At 35.4% G+C, this 20464-nt stretch overlaps 1 protein-coding gene across 4 annotated transcripts in view; it reads left to right on the top strand.

The window, feature by feature from the left end:
- The window catches only part of SLC9B1 (solute carrier family 9 member B1), a 94596-nt gene that overhangs the window by 71566 nt on the left and 2566 nt on the right, over positions 1 to 20464 (top strand). For 3 of the 4 annotated variants that reach the window (XM_073237233.1, XM_073237232.1, XM_073237230.1), the window contains 5 exons: positions 5831 to 6018; positions 9479 to 9585; positions 10433 to 10582; positions 13023 to 13131; positions 19835 to 19971. In XM_073237233.1, the coding sequence (XP_073093334.1) occupies positions 5831 to 6018; positions 9479 to 9585; positions 10433 to 10582; positions 13023 to 13131; positions 19835 to 19971 (691 nt within the window). The remainder of the gene's footprint in view (positions 1 to 5830; positions 6019 to 9478; positions 9586 to 10432; positions 10583 to 13022; positions 13132 to 19834; positions 19972 to 20464) is intronic. The other variant, XM_073237231.1, reaches the window with a different exon arrangement.

Raw genomic sequence — 20464 nt, forward strand, 5'->3', positions numbered from 1 at the left:
GCCAGGCCATGGCTTTCATACCTGTTCTGTGAGGTTTATTCTTTTCTCCCGGTGTATGCAGTTTGGTGCAGCCCTCTTTCCTGTTGCTCTTTAGGGGTTAGTCATATTAATTTTATTTTCATATTATATGCAGTTTTAGGAGGAAGCCTCTGTCTCACCTCTCACACTGCTATCTTTAATCCTCTCTCTGCTCATGTTTATATTCAAGATGTTTTTGCCTATGTTTTCTTCTAAGAGTTTTATGGTTTCATGACTTACATTCAGGTCTTTGATCCCTTTTGAGTTTACTTTTGTGTATGGGGTTACACAATAATCCAGTTTCATTCTCTTCCATGTAGCTGTCCATTTTTGCCAACACCAGCTATTGAAGAGATTTTCATTTCCCCATTGTATATCTATGGCTCCTTTATTGTATATTAATTGACCATGTATGCTTGGGTTTATATCTGGGCTCTCTAGTCTGTTCCATTGGTCTATAGGTCTGTTCCTGTGCCAGTACCAAATTGCTTTATTGCTGTGCCTTTGTAGGAGAGCTTGAAGTCAGGGAGCATAAACCTTCCCCCCCCCCCCCACTTTATTCTTCCTACTCAGGATTCCTTTTGCTATTTGGGGTCTTTTGTGGCTCCATATAAATTTTAGAACTATTTGCTCTAGTGTCTTGAAGAATGCTATTGGTATTTTGATAGGGATTTCATTGAATCTGTAGATTGATTTAGGCACAATGTCCACTGTGACAATATTAAATCTTCCTATCCATAAGCTCAGATTCGATTTCATTATGAAATAAAAGCAGAGATCAAGCAATATATGGAACAAATGACAATAATGTATTTCCATTTATTGGTATCATCCTCTATTTCTCTCATGAGTTTCTTGTAGTTTTCAGAGTATAGGTCTTTCACTTCCTTGGTTAGATATATTCCTAGATACTTGATTGTTTTTGATGCAATTATGAATGGAATTGTTTTCCTGATTTCTCTTTCTGCTAGTTCATCATTAGTTTATAGGAATGCAACAAATTTCTGTGTATTAATTTTGTATCCCACAACTTTGCTTAATTCAGATATTAGATCTAGTAGTTTTGGAGTGGAGTCTTTAAGGTTTTTTATGTACAATATCATGTCATCTGCGAACAGGGACAGTTTAACTTCTTCCTTGCCAATCTGGGTGCCTTTTATTTCTTTGTGTTGTATGATTACCATGGCTAGGAACTCCAGAACTATATTGAATAAAAGTGGGGAGAGTAGGCAACCTTGTCTTGTTCCCAATCTCAAAGGAAAAGCTTTTAGCTTCTTGCTGAAGTATGATGTTGGCTGTGAGTTTGTCATATATGGCCATTATTATGTTCAGGTACTTGCCCTCTATACTCATTTTGTTGGAAGTTTTTATCATGAATGAATGTTGAATTTTGTCGAATGCTTTTTCAGCATCTATGGACATGATCATGTGGTTTTTGTCCTTCTTTTTGTTGATGTGGTGGATGATGTTGATGGGTTTTCGAATGTTGTACCATCCTTGCATCCCTGGAATGAATACCTACTTGATCATTATGGATGATCTTTTTGATGTATTTTTGAATTCTGTTTGCTAATATTTTGTTGCATATATTTGCATGCATGTTCATCAGGGATATTGGTCTGTAATTTTCTTTTGCTGTGGTGTCTTTGTCTGGTTTTGGTATTAGGGTGATGCTGGCCTCATAGAATGAGTTTGGGAATATTCCCTCTGCTTTTATTTTTGGAAAACTTCAAGGAGGATGGGTATTAGGTCTTCACTAAATGTTTGATAAAATTCAGCAGTGAAACCATCTGGCCAGGCGTTTTGCTCTTAGGTAGTTTGATTACCAGTTCAATTTCTTTGCTAGTAATTGGTCTGTTCAGATTTTCTGTTTCTTCCTGTGTCAGCCTTGCAAGGTTGTATTTTTCTAGAAGGTTGTCCATTTCTTCCAGGTTATCCAGTTTGTTAGCATATTATTTTTCATAGTATTCTCTAATCATTCTTTATATTACTGTAATGTCCATATTGATTTTTCCTTTCTCATTTCTGATTCTTTTCATGTGTGCAGACTCTCCTTTTTTCTTGATAAGTCTGGCTAGTGGTTTATCTATTTGGTTATTTTCCTGAAGAACCAGCTCCTGCTTTCATTGATTCTTTGTACTGTTTTATACTTCTTGATTTTATTTATTTCTCCTCTAATCTTTATTATGTCCCTCCTTCTACTGACTTTGGGCTTCTTTTGTTATTTTTCTAGTTTCTTTTTAATAGTTAGCTTAGACTGTTCATATGGGATTGTTCGTCTTTCCTGAGGTAGGCCTTCCCTCTTTGCATGGCCTTTGCTGTGTCCCAGAAGATTTTGCAGTGTTGATTATTGTCATTTGTTCCATATATTGCTTGATCTCTGCTTTTATTTAGTTATTGATCCATTGATTATTTAGGAGCATGTTATTAAGCCTCCATGTGTTTGTGGGATTTTTCATTTTCTTTGCATAATTTATTTCTGGTTTCATACCTTTGTGATCTGAGAAGCTCGGTGGTATAATTTCAATCTTTTTAAATTTACCGAGACTCTTTTTGTGGCCTAGTATCTGATCTATTCTTGAAAATGTTCCATGTGCACTTGAGTAAAATGTATATTCTGTTCTTTTTGGATAGTGTTTTGTAGATATCTGGTAGATCCATCTGTTCTAATCCACTGTTCAATGCCTCTGTCTCCTTACTTATTTTCTGTCTTGTTGATTTGTCCTTTGGAGTGATGAAGTCTCCTAAAATGAATGTGTTGCATTCTATTTCCCCCTTTAATTATGTTTGTATTCATTTCACATATGTAGGTGCTCCTGTGTTCAGTGCATTGATATTTATAATGGTTATATCACCTTGTTGGACTGATCCCTTTATCATTATGTAATGTCCTTCTTTGTCTTTTGTGACTTTCTTTCTTTTGAGGTCTATTCTGTCAGATACAAGTACTGCAACTCCTGCTTTTTTCTCCCTATTAGTTGCATGAAATATCTTTTTCCTTCCCTTTACTTTCACTGTGTATGTCTTTGGGTTTGAAGTGATTCTCTTGTAGGCAGCATATAGATGGGTCTGGTTTTTTTAATCCATTCAGTGACTCTATGTCTTTTGATTGGTGCATTCAGACCATTTACATTTAGGGTGATTTTCAATAGGTATGTATTTATTGCAATTGCAACCTTTAGATTCTTGGTCACCAAAGGTTCAAGGGTAATTCCCTTACTAACAGTCTAGTTTAACTCTCTTATATGCTATTATAAACACAACCTAAAGGTTCATTTTTTCCCCTCCTTTTTCTTCTTCCTCCATTCTTTATATATTAGGTATCATATTCTGTACTGTTTGTCTATCCCTTGATTGACTTTGGGAGAAGTGACTTGATTTTGCGTCTGCTTTGTATTTAATTGTTCTTCTTTCTTTGCTGTGTTTTTATTTCCCCTGGTGGCAGCTATTTAGCCTTAGGAATATTTCCATCTATAGCAGTCCCTCCAAAATAGACTGTAGAGGTGGTTTGTGGAAGGTAAATTATCTCAGCTTCTGCTTATCTGAAAATTGCCTCCTTCAAATTTAAGTGATAATCTTGCCAAGTGGAGTATTCTTGGTTCGAGGTCCTTTTGCTTCATTGCATTAAATATATAATGCCACTCCCTTCTTGACGTTTTTGTTGAGAAGTCTGATGATAGCCTGATGGGTTTCCTGTTGTATATGATCTTTCTTCTCTCTCTAGCTGCTTTTAAAAGTCTATCCTCATTCTTGATCTTCACTATTTTAATTATTATATGTCTTGATGTTATCTTCCTTGGGTCCCTTGTGTTGGGAGATCAGTCTACCCCCATGGCCTGAGAGACTATCTCCTTCCCAAGATTTGGGAAGTTTTCAGCAATTACCTCCTCAAAGACACTTTCTATCCCTTTTTCTCTCTTCTTCTTCTTCTGATACCCCTATAATAAGAATATTGTTCTGTTTGGATTTGTCACACAGTTCTCTCAATATTCTTTCTTTCTTAGAGATCCTTTTTTCTCTCTGTGCCTCATCTTCTTTGTACTCCTGTTCTCTAATTTCTATTCCATGTACCATCTCTTCTACTACATCTAATCTGCTTTTAAATCTCCCCATTGAGTGTTTCATTTCAGATATGGAATTTCTTAATGGTTGAATCTCCATCCTAAATTTGTCCCTGAGTTCTTGAATATTTTTCTGTGCCTCCATAAGCATGTTTATGATTTTTATTTTGAACTCTCTTTCAGGAAGATTGGTGAATTTGGTTTCATTTGGCCCTTTATCTGGTGTTTCCGAGATTTTTGTTTGAACCAGGTTATTTTGAAATTTCATATTTGTATGTGGCCAGAATCTCTGGTCTCTGTCACTGCTCAGCCCCTGGTGTGATGTTGGGGTTTACAAGGGTGCAGCGCTCATGCCTAGGGGTAGAAAATAGCTGTTTCCTTCTTCCAGGCTACAGTGCCTGTGTCCACTGTCAGAACCAGTGGTCCAAGCACACAGGTGTAAAGCCTCTGTGCTTTGCATCTGTAACTGCCATAGGTGGGGCTTCCCTCTGGCTGGTCTGACGCCAGGGCATGGATTGCTGGTTTGCGAGCCATGCTGGCAGGCCAGGAACAAGACTCAGTGGGCTGCATATCACACTGGTGGGCCTTGGAGCTGAGTAGGCAGCCTGGGAAATGGAGTGCCTGAAGCTCCTAAAAGTTCCCAAGCTTCTGGGTGGAGTGTATCCAGACAACCTTGTGCATCTCTTCCCTCTCCCAGTCAGCAAGCTCCATGCAAATCCCGCCTCTTAAGCAGCCCTCTCGCTGCTATGAAGTCTCTAAGACCACCCACCTTTCCTTTGTTCCAGAGCAGCTGAATGTGGATCCTGTCCTCTGCAATCAGCTGGAACTAAGTCTCTCCAAGTATTCTGCCCTGTTTTAGCTTTCCAACCCCACTAATCTCCAGAGCACCATGCAATGTAGGTTTGTGCTCCCAAAGCAGATCTCCAGGGCTGGGTGTTCAGCAGTCCTAGGCTTCCACCCCCCTTCCCGCTCCATTTCTCTTCCTCCTGCCAGTGAGCTGGGATTGTGGAAGGGCTTGGGTCCCACGTGATCAAGGCTTTGGTATGTTACCCTGTTTCATGAAGTCTGCTCTGTTCTCCAGGTGTATGCAGTCTGGTGCAGCCTTATTTCCTGTTGTTCTTTTAGGAATTGTTGTATTAACCATATTTTCATATTATATGTGGTTTTGGGAGGAGTTCTCCCAAAACCTCCCACAGCACCACCTTGAATCTTCTCTATCTGGCCATTCTTACAGTGACATTCCAAATAATCACTCATTTGATTTCCTTAGAGTTCCCTTCTGCTACCAGCATCCAACATTTCTGGCCCTATAGCATTTGTAGAAGTACACCATATCTTTTGAAGCTATCTTGTACATATTTTCGCTTGTGGTTTCCTTTCTCAGTCCTAAACTGTCTCAACTTTCTGGGATACATTTGTTTCTTGTCCATTGAGGAATTCTCTGTTTGGTTGGGGTTTTTTTCCTAGTTAGATTTTGGATTTCCTTTTATTTTTATATCTTCATCTCAAAGAATTTAGGGATGGGGTAGAGACTGCATTTATGTTCTGCTCAATACCTTGAATGAAGTCTCTATTACATTTTAGCCATCACTAAAAAAACTGCAAAAAATTTGCCACCATTAAATGACATTCACTCTAAGGCAGAATTTTTACATTTGAAGTTATAGTAATGGTTAATATATTTGTTGTAAAATTGATGATAAAATATATCCTATTTGGTTAAAAGGATGTTTTCAAACTGGTTTTCAAAGTCCTCCTCTCAGTTTTGTAATAGGTGCCGTCTCTCCAGCTGTTGTTATCCCTTCCATGCTACTTTTGCAAGAAAATGGATATGGTATTGAGAAAGGCATTCCAACGTTGCTAATAGCTGCTAGCAGTTTGGACGACATCCTGGCTATCACTGGATTCAATACATGCTTCAGCATAGTCTTCTCCTCAGGTAATGAAAAACGCAATAGCTGCCCTATTATTCATAGCTTTTTTCAGTTAGCTCTTTAAACGAGGTTTCTAGCTTCATTCTTCATTTATTAACCAAGATCTTTTTACATTTACCATATTTTATTCACAGAAAGCTCATTCTAAACCAGGAAAGAAATTTCAATGGGTTAAGATTTCATGTTAACAACCATGTATTTCAATTAGTTTGATAACCCATATTATTACCATTAATCTGCTCATGTTGCTTTGGAATTTTATCACAGTTTTCAATTGAAAACTTTAAGAAACAATATTATTAGTACTACTAATATATTTAATAGACATTTTTTAAATGTACCTTTGGCCATCATTTATAAATAAATGGTTGCTCTATTATTAAGACAACTTAAATATATACAACATGGACAGCTCTGGGTACATTTCCAGTAGTGATGTGGTTAAGATCCTGCACTAATTCTGAATCCAAGGTGATATTTTGTCCTGAATGTCACTCTGCAGTAATTGTGCAAGTCAACGTTTCCACGTTTAGTAATGCTTTCATTATCTGCAATGCTTGGAATTCAGTCTTCTGTATTATTGAAGCACCAAGATATTTTTAAGTTGAAAGTAAATACTTGTAAAGTTTCTTTTTAAATTATTACATACAAACAAATAAGAAGGAAAGAGGACAAAGATAAAAATAAAATCTGCAGTAACCATACCTCCAGGAATAATAATTCTGAATCTTTTCATGTTATATCCACCCAGATTCTCTTTCTCTCTCTCTCCCCCCTAATAGTCTTATAAAATTATTAAACATTGACCATACAGATTTGTAACCTGAGTTGTTTTACATTTAACTTTATATTACAAACATGTTTCTTTTCATTAAGTATATATTTTTTGTATAACATTTTAAGTGATTGCATAGTATTCTATTGGCTGCATCACAATTACTTAACCTATTGAAAATTGAGGTTGATTCCAATATTTACTATTAAAATAATGGTTGGCTGAACATCTTATCACTAATTAGTTGTTCCTAATCTTAACATTTTCTTAATCTTAAAAATGGGACTGTTGTGCTGAAAAGTATATAGAGTTATAAGCTTTTTGAAATATATTGCCACAATATCATATCCTATCAGGTGTAGAAGGTTGCCCCTTTCTCTTCACCCTTCTTCAAAACTAGGTATTAATTAGATTTTTTTGACCTCTAATAATTTGATAGAAGAAAAGTGAAACCTCTTTAAGTGAAATAGTTTGAATAATAATGATGTTAAACAAATATTCATGTTTATTGGCCATTGGCATTTTGGATTGTCTTATCAATTGCTTTTCTTGAAGTTTTTACCTATATCTTATAGGTGTGTTAATCTTTTCTTCTTTTTGATTTAAGATTCTGCAAAAAAATTAAAAATGGTAACCTTTTGTTTTATATCCTATAGTTTTCCACATTTGTAATGGGACTTTAAACTTTATCTCTTTTGCCATTCAGAAGTTCTAAAATTTTTATTTTCAAATCTTGAAATCTTTTCTTTCAAGAATAGTATCAGTCATTCTTTCAAAAACTAATTATTGTGTTTCTCTTTCACTGTGCCAACTACTGTGCCAAACACTGAGGATAAAAAATGAATAATAATATTAACTTTTATTAGTAATGTCTTGACACGTTCTCTAAGTCTCATAGACTATTCCACTCATTTAATAGTCATAATAGTGCTACACTCATGTTATAGACAAGAGAACTGAGTTCTTATTAAACAAATAATTACAAATGTGATGAACATTACATAGTATGAGATGCTGTGGGAGCACACTATAGGAGACCAAACCAAATTTGAAGAGGACCAGAAAAATGAAAAACCAAGCAAGTATATTCTTAGAAAATCCTCTTCTTCTGCATGATTATACAGTCACTTAAAATTCTGAGCACTTTTAAGGTTTCATTTTATACATTTGATCTTCAATACATCTATATTTGGAATATGATAGATATCAAGACCTAACCTTATCGTTTGTATCAATTGGCTCTTTCATTATTATATAATGTCCTTCATCTCTTGTGACAGTATTTGACTTAGAGTCTCTTCTGTCTAATATAAATATAACCACCTCTGTGCTCTTTTTGTTACCATTTGCATGGAATATCTTTCAAACCTTATAACAATCTATTTTAAAGTGATAACAAGTTCAATTGCATGCAAAAATTCTACTCCTTTATATCTCTCTGTCCTCACTCTGTTATCAATGTCACAATTTACATCTTTTTATATTGTAGATCCATTAACATAGTTTTATAGTTATTGTTATTTTTTATGCATTTACCTTAAAGGCTATAACAAAATTAAAATGATTTACTCACCACCATTACAGTATTACAGGATTCTAAATTCATCTATATATTGACCTTTACGAGAGGTTTAAATTTATTGCTTTTGTGGTGCTAGCATCCTTTTATTTCCACTTGAAGGGATTACCTTTAACACTTCTTATAAGGCAGGTCCAGTGGTAATGAATTCCCTCAGCTCTTGTTTATTTGGGGGAGTCTTAATTTCTCCTTAATTTAGAAGGAAAATATTGTGCAATAGATTCTGGTTTGGCTGTTTTTTTTCTTTCAACACTTTGCATATATTTTCCCAACCCTCCTGGCCTCTAAGCTTTGTGCTGTGAAATCCTTGATAATCTTACAGGAGCTCCCCTGTAATGATGATTTGCTTTTCTCTTGATGCAGCTGAATTGGTTTGTAGAGGTTCATAAAGGCCTTTGACTGTATATTGTTAAGTTGGTGTCTCTGTGGGAGATCATGGTTCTAGGGCTTCTCATTCCACCACCTTGCCGTCTTCACCCTCCATTTCTATTTTTAATGGAAATATATTTCTAAGATATACATATTTACATACCTTATTGAGTTAAATTAAATACACAGAGAGAGCATAACAACTTTTTTTGTGACTTGGTATCATTTTTTTAACTGACTTTATGGATGCATAAAATATACTGGAAACTCAATTAACCATTGAGTATTGACCCTGGAATAAATCTTTTGTATGTTATTGTTGTGAAATTTTCCTTTTTGTGTTGAAGTCATTTGTTTCTTTGTCATAATAGTACATCAGAGAGTGCCGGAGCTGCTCCTTTGTCAGTCTTTGTCTATTCTTCTACCTTATCAGGTTTTTTAGATGAGTATGTAAGGGGAGCATATTGTGGCTACTTACTTCTTTTGTTTTCTGGCCTGTTTATTCAATGAACATTTCTGAGTTGTGTGCATATATTAAATCATTTAAGAGTACATATTTAATTTTCCAAATAGGTCTGCATATGTTTTCATGTTTGTGAATAATGAAGGCCCATTTTTGTATAGTCTATAAAATATGTATCTTTCTACATGAACCACCCAAATTTGATTTTCTGATGTGTTGGGTATGTGAAAATATTTCTCTATGAAACGTTTTCCTTACTGTGTGTCCTTGCCCTTACAGGTAGTATACTTAATAATGTCCTAGCCTCTTGTAGGGACATACTTGTTGGTATACTGATAGGAGCTGTTTTGGGAATTTTTGTTCGATATTTCCCAAGTGAAGATCAGGTAAATAAAAAGTTAATCTATTTTTTAGAAGTATAAAATAGACATTTCTTTCAAAAATTTGAGCTTTTGGAAGGCTCATGAAATATTAAATTTAATATTCTATTTTCTTTCCCTAAAAGTAGCTTCCAGTGCCTATTCTCTGCTTAAAATCAAGTCTAGTTGTGATTGATACCAGTCAGTAGCCATGACTGAAGTCTCTGCAGCCTGATTAGGCAAATTAGGAATATCATAAAAGTATCCTTTCCTTTCCACCTCACCCCTTTATTCACTGAATTCCCTGTGGACTACTAACAATTGTTCCTGGTCTTTTTTACCCTCAAACGTTTCCCTTGAACATTTTAAGGGGCACTGATTTCTACTGTAACTGGATATTTTTTGGCGTAAATTCACTCCCATTCCCTTTGACTAAGGCAACACTATTAAACTCAGTCCTTTCTAGCCCTAAATGATGCATCAGTACTCTTGTATTTCTGTAATTTCCCTGTAACAATTGTATTAGCTGAAGAGATATTCATAAATTTGCTTTTAAAAATGGATATGTTAAATGAAACTATATGTTATATAGGTCTCTTTCCTCTCTCATTCACTTACACTTAAATTGTTATACCATTTTATTGACATTAGTGTCAGAGATGTGACAAAATATAAAACTGAATAATTGCACATTTTGTCATTTGGTACCAAGACTGCTTAAATATTTGGTGAGGCAGAGAGCAAAGTTTTAGACATTATTTAATATAACATCTAGAGACATGGTATCAAAGGGTCAATAACAAATGATAGGTGATGCAAATATTGTACTATATATTAAATGTATATTAATTTCTAAATATATATCTAATTCTAGACAAGACTTCCATTAAAGAGAGCATTCCTTGTTGTGAGTATGGGTGTCTCTGCCGTCTTAGGCAGCCATCAGATCGGTTTACATGGAGCTGGAGAATTATGCATACTAGTGTTGACTTTTGTTGCAGGAATGAATTGGTCCAAAGAAAAGGTGAATATATATATTAAATATTGATAAAATAACTGCTTTAAAAAGATAAATAACTGCTTTTTTTACATCTATAATGAACATTTAGGAAATCTCTTCATTCTAGTTGGAAGGTGTTCCAAAAGTTTGTGTCTTCTAGGAAGTGTATGAATCTTTTTCCCAAGTTTTATACAATATGATTATGTAACTTTTATTGATTTATTTTATTCACTAAAATTTTAGTTATTTAATTAATACATGAAAACATATTCATAAAAGATTAAAACAGAAGGTCCATATATAGAATAAAATGTAAAAGACTTCTTTTCCCCCTACCACTCCCAACTATCAAATTCCCCTTCTTAGGATTAATAATTTCCTCTAATGTGTCCTCTATTTGCAAACATTTAGATCATTTCCACTTTTTTGTTACTACAAACAGTCCTGCCATGAACGGTCCTGTTCATGTGTCTTTTTGCAAATGTACAAGTACTTCTTTAGAAATAGATTCCTAGAAATGTGAGTGCTGATTTTAGAAGTGGTACATTTCTATTTTGTTGGATATTGCCCAATTATCCTCTCAAAAGATTTTAACTTACTCTACTTACTACCAGCAGTGTAGGAGAGTCCCTCATACACCAACCCATCAACAATCCTGGATATTATCATTAGCTTGGGTTTGTTTTATTTTGTTTTGTTATACAATCTGATAGGTAAGAAACTATATAACATTGTTATTCTTTATTTACATTTCTCTGATTAGTGGTGGAGTACGTTTATTTTCATATACTCTTTTTCACCTACCTATTCATATTCTTTGTCCATTTTTAAATTGGTTTATTTGCCTTTTTGTTCCTAATTTATAGAGTTTCTCTATTTGTTACTGTTGCTGTATATATATTGCTTATAATTTTTGCTTTATGTTAAACTTTATGATGTGTCTTGTACTGAAGTAAAGTTTCCTGTAATCAAATTTGTCAGTTTTTCCTTTTTGTTTTGGATTCTGTAGCTTGTTTAAGAAGGATTTCTTCACTCAAGATTATATTATTATAAACATTCAAGTATCTTCTATATTATCATTTAATACTTTGGTAGTTTTTATTTGTTTTGTTTTTGCTTTTGGTTCGTTAATCCATCCGGAATTTATTTTTGTGAATTCTGTAAGATAAGGATATAATATACATATGTGTATGTTTATATAGATGTAGTCACAGACAGATTTATACATATACATATAGATAGATAGATAGATAGATAGATAGATAGATAGATAGATAGATAGATAGATAGATAGATATAGATATATGTATATGAATTGGATAGTTCATTTTTGTACCAGTAAAATTATAATTATAAAAGCAATTAAATAGGTAACAATAAATTACAGTTGGATAAATAAAATGAAAACTACTAGTTTTTTTATATTGTAAAGGAAATCAAGCAGTAAGAATAAATTTTAAAGATTAAGAGTAACAAATATTATAATGTGCTATAAAAAAGAAAGAGTAATATTATGTTTTATTTGTTTTTTTCCACTTTTAAACTTTGCTTTTATAAATGGCAATCAGAAAACCCAGTCATAAAGGGAATAATTATGAAAATAGCTTATGCCCCAAGCAAAGGATATCCGAGTTATAGCTATCTTCTGTAAAAAAAAGATAAGCCCAGACTGAGAATAAAATCTTCTTCATCCAAATTCCTGGAGAAGAGGCAGAGTACTGTTTTGTCCGTAGGGGACTTTGCTATAACCATGTAACTGGGGAAGTAGCCCTGGGAAAGATCTGCTGCCAGAAAGGGAAACCAGGCAAGAAACCAATTAAGAATCTATTAGTTGTTTTTGGTTTGTTTTTAAGGAAAAAACAACTTTCAAGCTTTTAATGTGGGTCCATTGGAAACAGACCTAACAGATGACCATAATTTTTTTTCCCCTAATAGCTTTAGACATGTCAGGATTCACTTTTATGAGGCTGAGTTCCAGGGAAATCTTCTCAACTCCCTTTTGAGAGCTGAAAAGTCTGCATGATCTTGAATATCTTCTCATTGGGCATGATGTAGTTCTACCTCTGTTCAGTTCCCTTACAAACAAAAGCTAGAACTCTTACCGAACCATCAGAACATGTCTGCAATTCCAAAGAGCTTAACTTGCTTCATGACAAAATTACCAAATAATATTTTTATATTATAGCTTTGTAGATTTCTTTTAATCAAATTCTACCTCAGTATTTGAATAAAAGAATTAACCAAAAAAAAAAATTAACCTACTTAATAAATTTTTATTGTTTTAACATTTCTTATACAAATAAAATATCTTAACATTATTAAATGTTGAGACACTTTAAAATTCTGAAATGCTATTTTTTATGTGCCACAGTAATTTAAAATGTTTTTTCATTAATTTAAAAATGTTTTTTAATTAATTAAAAATGTTTATAATTTAAAATTTTTAATGTCCTCTTTCCTACAGATCAGAGTCCAAATCATTATTAAAGCTGTATGGGATATTTTTCAACCCCTTCTTTTTGGTTTGGTTGGATCGGAAGTATCTGTTGCAGCTCTTAAATCAAATGTTATTGGTAAGAATGGTGAGAGGCACAATAAATACAAGAGTTGAACAAGTGACAAAAACTCTGAATAACTTTTATTTACAATATGTCTTTGAATACTGCAAAGACCTTCTTCAGCTCATTTTTGCTGCATACACCTTGGTCTTCCTGTACCCTATGTATTCCCTGTTACCAAGGACAGCCCTGACTATCTTCCCTGAGTGATCTCAAGAAAAGGAGATTGGAATTTTTTTCTGAGGGAAATATTAGATACCACTGGCATCTTTGAATACTTTCATTTATAGGAGAAGTTCACAGGCTATTAGCTCAGAATTAAGTAAATGTAAACTATATTTCATGGTACCTCCACCATCAGATAATCCCTTGCACTTTACATAGAAGCCTCAATCATATTTGTATTTTTCATGATTATTATTATTATTATTATTGTTTTGTAATAGGTTTTTGTTGTTGTTGTTTTAATTAATCTACAATTATATAAAGAACATTATGTTTACTAGGGACCCCCTTGACCAAGTCCCCCCCACAAATCCCATTACAGTCACTGTCCATCAGCATAGTAAGATGCTGTAGAATCACTACTTGTCTTCTCTGTGTTGCACAACCCTCCACATCCCCCCCATATTATACATGCTAACCATAATACACCCTTTCTTCTTCCCCACCCTTATCCGTCCCTTCTCACCCATCCTCCCCAGTCCCTTTCCCTTTGGTAACTGTTAGTCCATTCTTGGGTTCTATGATTCTGCTGCTGTTTTGATCCTTCAGTTTTTCATTGTTCTTATACTCCACATATGAGTGAAATCATTTGGTATTTGTCTTTCTCCACTTGGCTTATTTCACTGAGCATAATACCCTCTAGCTCTATCCATGTTGTTATGAATGGTAGGATTTGTTTTCTTCTTATGGCTGAATAGTATTCCATTGTGTATATGTACCACATCTTCTTTATCCATTCATCTACTGATGGACATTTAGGTTGCTTCCATTTCTTGCCTATTGTAAAAAGTGCTGTGATAAACATATGGGTGCATCTGTCTTCTTCAAACTGGGCTGCTGCATTCTTAGAGTAAATTCCTAGGAGTGGAATTCCTGGGTCAAATGGTATTTCTATTTTGAGCATTTTGAGTAACCTCCATACTGCTTTCCACAGTGGTCAAACTAATTTACATTCTCACCAGCAGTGTAGAAGGGTTCCCCTTTCTCCCAACCTTGCCAACATTTCTTGTTGTTTGTCTTTTGGATGGTAGCCATCCTTACTGGTGTGAGGTGATATCTCATTGTAGATTTAATTTGCATTTCTCTGATAACTAGCGATGAGGAGCATCTTTTCATGTGTCTGTTGGCCATCTGAATTTCTTCTTCAGAGAACTGTCTGCTCAGCTCCTCTGCCCATTTTTAATTGGATTATTTGCTTTTTGTTTGTTGAGGTGCATGAGTTCTTTATATATTTTGGATATCAAGCCTTTATCAGATCTGTCATTTACGAAAATATTCTCCCATATTGTAGGGTACCTTTTTGTTCTATTAGTGGTGTCCTTTGCTGTACAGAAGCTTGTCAGCTTGATAGAGTTCCACTTGTTCATTTTTGCTTTTGTTTTCCTTGCCTGGGGAGATATGTTCAAGAAGAGGTCACTCATCTTTATGTCTAAGAGATTTTTGCCTATGTTTTTTTCTAAGAGTTTTATGGTTTCATGACTTATATTCAGGTCTTTGATCCATTTCGAATTTACTTTTGTGTATGGGGTTAGACAGTGATCCAGTTTCATTCTCTTACATGTAGCTGCCCAGTTTTGCCAGCACCACCTATTGAAGACACTGTCATTTCCCCACTGTATGTCCATGGCTCCTTTATCATATATTAATTCACCATATATGTTTGGGTTAATGTCTGGAGTCTCTATTCTGTTCCACTGGTCTGTGGCTCTGTTCTTGTGCCAGTACCAAATTATCTTCATTACTGTGGCTTTGTAGTAGAGCTTGAAGTTGGGGAGCGAGATCCCCTCACTTTTTTCTTCCTTCTCGGGATTGTGTTGGCTATTCGGGGTCCTTGATGATTCCATATGAATTTTTGAACTATTTGTTCCAGTTCATTGAAGAATGCTGTTGGTAGTTTGATAGGGATTGCATCAAATTTGTATATTGTTTTGGGCAGGATGGCCATTTTGACAATATTAATTCTTCCTAGCCAGGAGCATGGGATGAATTTCCATTTGTTAGTACCTCTTTAATTTCTCTTAAGAGTGTCTTATAGTTTTCAGGGTATAGGTCTTTAACTTCTTTGGTTAGGTTTATTCCTAGGTATTTTATTCTTTCTGATGCAATTGTGAATGGAATTGTTTTCCTGATTTCTCTTTCTGTTAGTTCATTGGTAGTGTATAGGAAAGCCACATATTTCTCTGTGTTAATTTTGTATCCTGCAACTTTCCTGTATTCCAACATCAGTTCTAGTAGTTTTGGAGTGGAGTCTTTAGGGTTTTTTATGTAAAATATCATGTCATCTACAAACAGAGACAGGTTAATTTCTTCTTTACCAATCTGGATTCCTTGTATTTCTTTGTTTTGGATAATTGTCGTGGTTAGGACCTCCAATACTATGTTAAATAACAGTGGGGAGAGTGGGCATCCCTGTCTTGTTCCAATCTCAGAGGAAAAGCTTTCAGCTTCTCACTGTTCAGTATGATGTTAGCTGTGGGTTTATCATATATGGCCTTTATTATGTTGAGGTACTTGCCCTCTATACCCATTTTGCTGAGAGTTTTTATCATGAATGGATGTTGAATTTTGTCGAATGCTTTTTCAGCATCTATGGAGATGATCATGTGGTTTTTGTCCTTCTTTTTGTTGATGTGGTTGATGATGTTAATGGATTTTTGAATGTTGTACCATCCTTGCATCCCTGGGATGAATCCCACTTGGTCGTGGTGTATGATCCTTTTGATATATTTTTGAATTCAGTTTGCTAATATTTTGTTGAGTATTTTTGCATCTCTGTTCATCAGGGATATTAGTCTGTAATTTTTTTGGCAGGGTCTTTGCCTGGTTTTGGTATTAGGGTGATGTTGGCTTCATAGCATGAGTTTGGGAGTATTCCCTCCTCTTCTATTTTTTGGAAAACTTTAAGGAGAATGGTTATTATGTCTTCTCTGTATGTCTGATAAAATTCCAAGGTAAATCCATCTGGCCCAGGGGTTTTGTTTTTGGGTAGTTTTCTGATTACTGTTTCAATTTCTTTACTCATAATTGATTTGTTTAAATTTTTTGTTTCTTCCTTGGTCAGTCTTGGAAGGTTGTATTCTTCTAGGAAATTGTCCATTTCTTCTAGGTTTTCCATCTTGGTAGCATATAGGTTTTCATAGTATTCTCTAATAATTCTTTGTATTTCTGTGGAGTCCATCGTGATTTTTGCTTTCTTGTTTCTGATTCTGTTGATGTGTGTTGATTCTCTTTTTCTCTTAAAAAGTCTGACTAGAGGCTTATCTGTTTTGTTTATTTTCTCAAAGAACCAGCTCTTGGTTTCATTGATTTTTTCTATTGTTTTATTCTTCTCAATTTTGTTTATTTCTTCTCTGATCTTTATTATTTCCCTCCTCCTGCTGACCTTAGGCCTCATTTGTTCTTCTTTTTCCAATTTTGATAATTGTTACATTAGACTATTCATTTGGGATTGTTCTTCCTTCTTTAAGTATGCCTAGATTGCTACATACTTTCCTCTTAAGAATGCTTTTGCTGCAGCTCACAGAAGTTGGGGCTTTATGTTTTTGTTGTTATTTGTTTCCATATATTCCTTGATCTCTATTTTAATTTGGTCGTTGATCCATTGATTATTTAGGAGCATGTTGTTAAGCCTCCATGTGTTTGTGAGCCTTTTTGTTTTCTTTGTACAATTTATTTCTAGTTTTATACCTTTGTGATCTGAAAAGTCGGTTGGTAGAATTTCAATCTTTTGGAATTTACTGAGGCACTTTTTGTGGCCTAGTATGTGGTCTATTCTGGAGAATGTTCCATGTGCACTTGAGAAGAATGATGTGTATCTTGTTGCTTTTGGATGTAGAGTTCTATAGATGTCTATTAGGTCCATCTGTTCTAGTGTGTTGTTCAGTGCCTCTGTGTCCTTACTTATTTTCTGTCCGGTGTATCCATCCTTTGGAAGTGAGTGGCATGTTGAAGTCTCCTAAAATGAATACATTGCATTCTATATCCTCCTTTTATTCTGTTAGTATTTGTTTCACATATGTTTGTGCTCCTGTGTTGGGTGTATATATATTTATAATGGTTATATCCTCCTGTTGGATTGACCCCTTTATCATTATATAATGTCCTTCTTTATCTCTGTTACTTTCTTTGTTTTGAAGTCTATTTTGTCTGATACGAGTACTGTAACACCTGCCTTTTTCTCCCTGTTGTTTGCATGAAATGTCTTTTTCCAACCCTTGACTTTTAGTCTGTGCATGTCTTTAAGTTTGAGGTGGGTCTCTTGTAAGCAGCATATAGATGGGTCTTGCTTTTTTATCCATTCTATTACTCTGTGTCTTTTGATTGGTGCATTCAGTCCATTTACATTTAGGGTGACTATTGAGAGATATGTACTTATTGCTATTGCAGGCTTTAGATTCGTGATTACCAAAGGTTCAAGGTTAGCTTCTTTAGAATCTTACTGTCTAACTTAAGTCACTTATTGAGCTGTTATAAACACAGTCTGATGTTTCTTTATTTCTCTCCCTTCTTATTCCTCCTCCTCCATTCTTTATATGTTGGGTGTTTTATTCTGTGCTCTTTTGTGTTTCCTTTGACTGCTTTTATGGGTAGTTGATTTTATTTTTTGCCTTTAGTTAGTATTTGGTTGGTCCTCTTTCTTTGGTGTGATTTTATTTTCTCTGGTGACATCTATTTAGTCTTAGGAGTGCTCCCATCTAGAGCAGTCCCTCTAAAATACCCTGTAGAGGTGGTTTTTGGGAGGCAAATTCCCTCAACTTTTGCTTGTCTGGGAATTGTTTAATCCCTCCTTCATATTTAAATGATAATTGTGCTGGATACAGTATCCTTGGTTCAAGGCCCTTCTGTTTCACTGCATTAAATATATCATGCCATTCTCTTCTGGCCTGTAAGGTTTCTGTTGGGAAGTCTGATGATAGCCTGATGGGTTTTCCTTTGTAGGTGACCTTTTTTCTCTCTCTGGCTGCCTTTAATATTCTGTCCTTGTCCTTGATCTTTGCCATTTTAATTATTATATGTCTTGGTGTTGTCCTCCTTCGGTCCCTTCTGTTGGGAGTTCTGTGTACTTCCATAGTCTGATTATTTTCTCCCCCAGTTTGGGGAAGTTTTCAGCAATTATTTCTTCAGAGACACTTTCTATCCTTTTTTCTCTCTTCTTCTTCTTCTGGTACCCCTATAATGTGGATATTGTTCCTTTTGGATTGGTCACACAGTTCTCTTAATATTGTTTCATTCCTGGAGATCCTTTTATCTCTCTCTGCATCAGCTTCTATGCATTCCTTTTCTGTATTCCATCAATGGCCTCTTGCATCTTATCCATTCTGCTTATAAATCCTTCCAAATATTGTTTCATTTCTGTATTCTCCCTCCAGAGATTCATCCCTTAGCTCTTGCATATTTCTCTGCAGCTCCATCAACATGGTTATGACCTTTATTTTGGATACTTTTTCAGGAAAATTGGTTAGTTCCACCTTCTTCTCAGGGGTTGACTCTGTAATTTTGGTCTGTATTAAATTCTTCTGCCTTTTCATGGCAATAGAGGTAGTTGTATGGAGCTGGTACATGTGTCAGCTGGGAGAACATCCCTTCTTGCTGGTTTGTGGCCTTCCTCTCCTGGGAGAACAGTGACCTCTAGTGGCTTGTGCTAGGCAGCTGCACGCAAACGGGGCCTGTGATTCTTGACCGCCCATCCATGGTTGCTGTGGGTGTGGCAGGCCTCAGTCTGCTGCTCCAATATGACGGAGCTGTGTTGGAGGGGAAACAGGCAGGAGGCTGTTTATCACCATGAGAGGCCTCCGAGCTGTGCTGCTGCCCAGGGGGTTAGGGTGCCCAGAGTTCCCCAGGATTCCCAGCTGCTGGGCTAAGTGTCCCAGGACGCTTCTGTCCAGCTGTGGGGTCCCTGTCCCTTTAAGACTTTCAAAAAACAATTGCTTTTCTTTTGTCCCAGGGGCACCGGCTGCAGAGACCCACTCACAGGTCTTACTGTCCTGTTTCCCTAGTTTCCAGCACCCCATGCACGCACTGTGTGTCTGTTCTCTGGTGCGGATTGCTAGGGCTCGCTATTTAGCAGCCCTGGGCTCCCTCTCCCTCCCCACTCTGACTCCTCTCCTCCTGCTAGGGAGCTGGGGTGAGGGGCGCTTGGGTCCCATCGGGCCGCAGCTTGTATCTTACCCCCTTCGCAAGGCGCTGGGTTCTCGCAGGTGTGGATGTAGTCTAGCTGTTGTCCTGTGTCTTCTGGTCTCTCTTTTAGGAATAGTTGTATTTGTTGTATTTTCAAAAATATATATGGTTTTGCATGGAGATTTCTGCTGCTCTACTCACGCTGCCATCTTGGCTCTGCCCCCTCATGATTATTATTTTTACATAAGAAAACAAAAACAGAAAGAGGCAATCCCTTTAAAATGTGTTCAACAGTTTTACAAATCATATATCTAAGCATAAGGAATCACTTTCCCCCAAATATTTTGTTATTTATGTTTGTTCTTATCTGTTGTAGGCATTTGTGTTGCTACCATCAGTTTGGCATTATTGGTTCGAATTTCTTTTACATTTACATTGATGTGTTTTGCTGGTTTTAATTTGAAGGAGAAAATGTTTATTGCTTTATCATGGATACCCAAAGCTACAGTCCAGGTAAGAGTATATTAAGTCATCTAATAATTTTTATGTTGATGATTTTTTAAATTCTAAATGAAAAGTGTTACTCCAACCACAAAATGTGGACTATTATATTAGCCTCAATTCTAAAATGTTGATTGATTATAACTACTATTAAAATTAATGTAATCTTTTACGATCTCAGTTCTACTGAAATCAAAAAGTATACTTTTAATGACAATACTTCCTAACTCATGAAAACATTTTCTCTTTTCCCATAATATAAGAGAAAAATACCTGAAAATAGGAAGTTTTATATTTTGCTGAATAGTGTAGAAACAAATATTATGGTTTAAATAGAGATACATTGATTCTTTTTAAAATATACCTTTCCTACCTCTGCCACCCACTCCACCACACATGAATGCATACACATACAGGATTTTTAATTATACATTTAATTTGTATGACTATTTGATGAATGACTGAACCTCCCACTTGACTATATAGGAAGGACAGGAACAGTATC

This window comes from Manis javanica, chromosome 5 (assembly GCF_040802235.1).
Source record: "Manis javanica isolate MJ-LG chromosome 5, MJ_LKY, whole genome shotgun sequence".
Classification (NCBI taxonomy): Eukaryota; Metazoa; Chordata; class Mammalia; order Pholidota; family Manidae; genus Manis; species Manis javanica.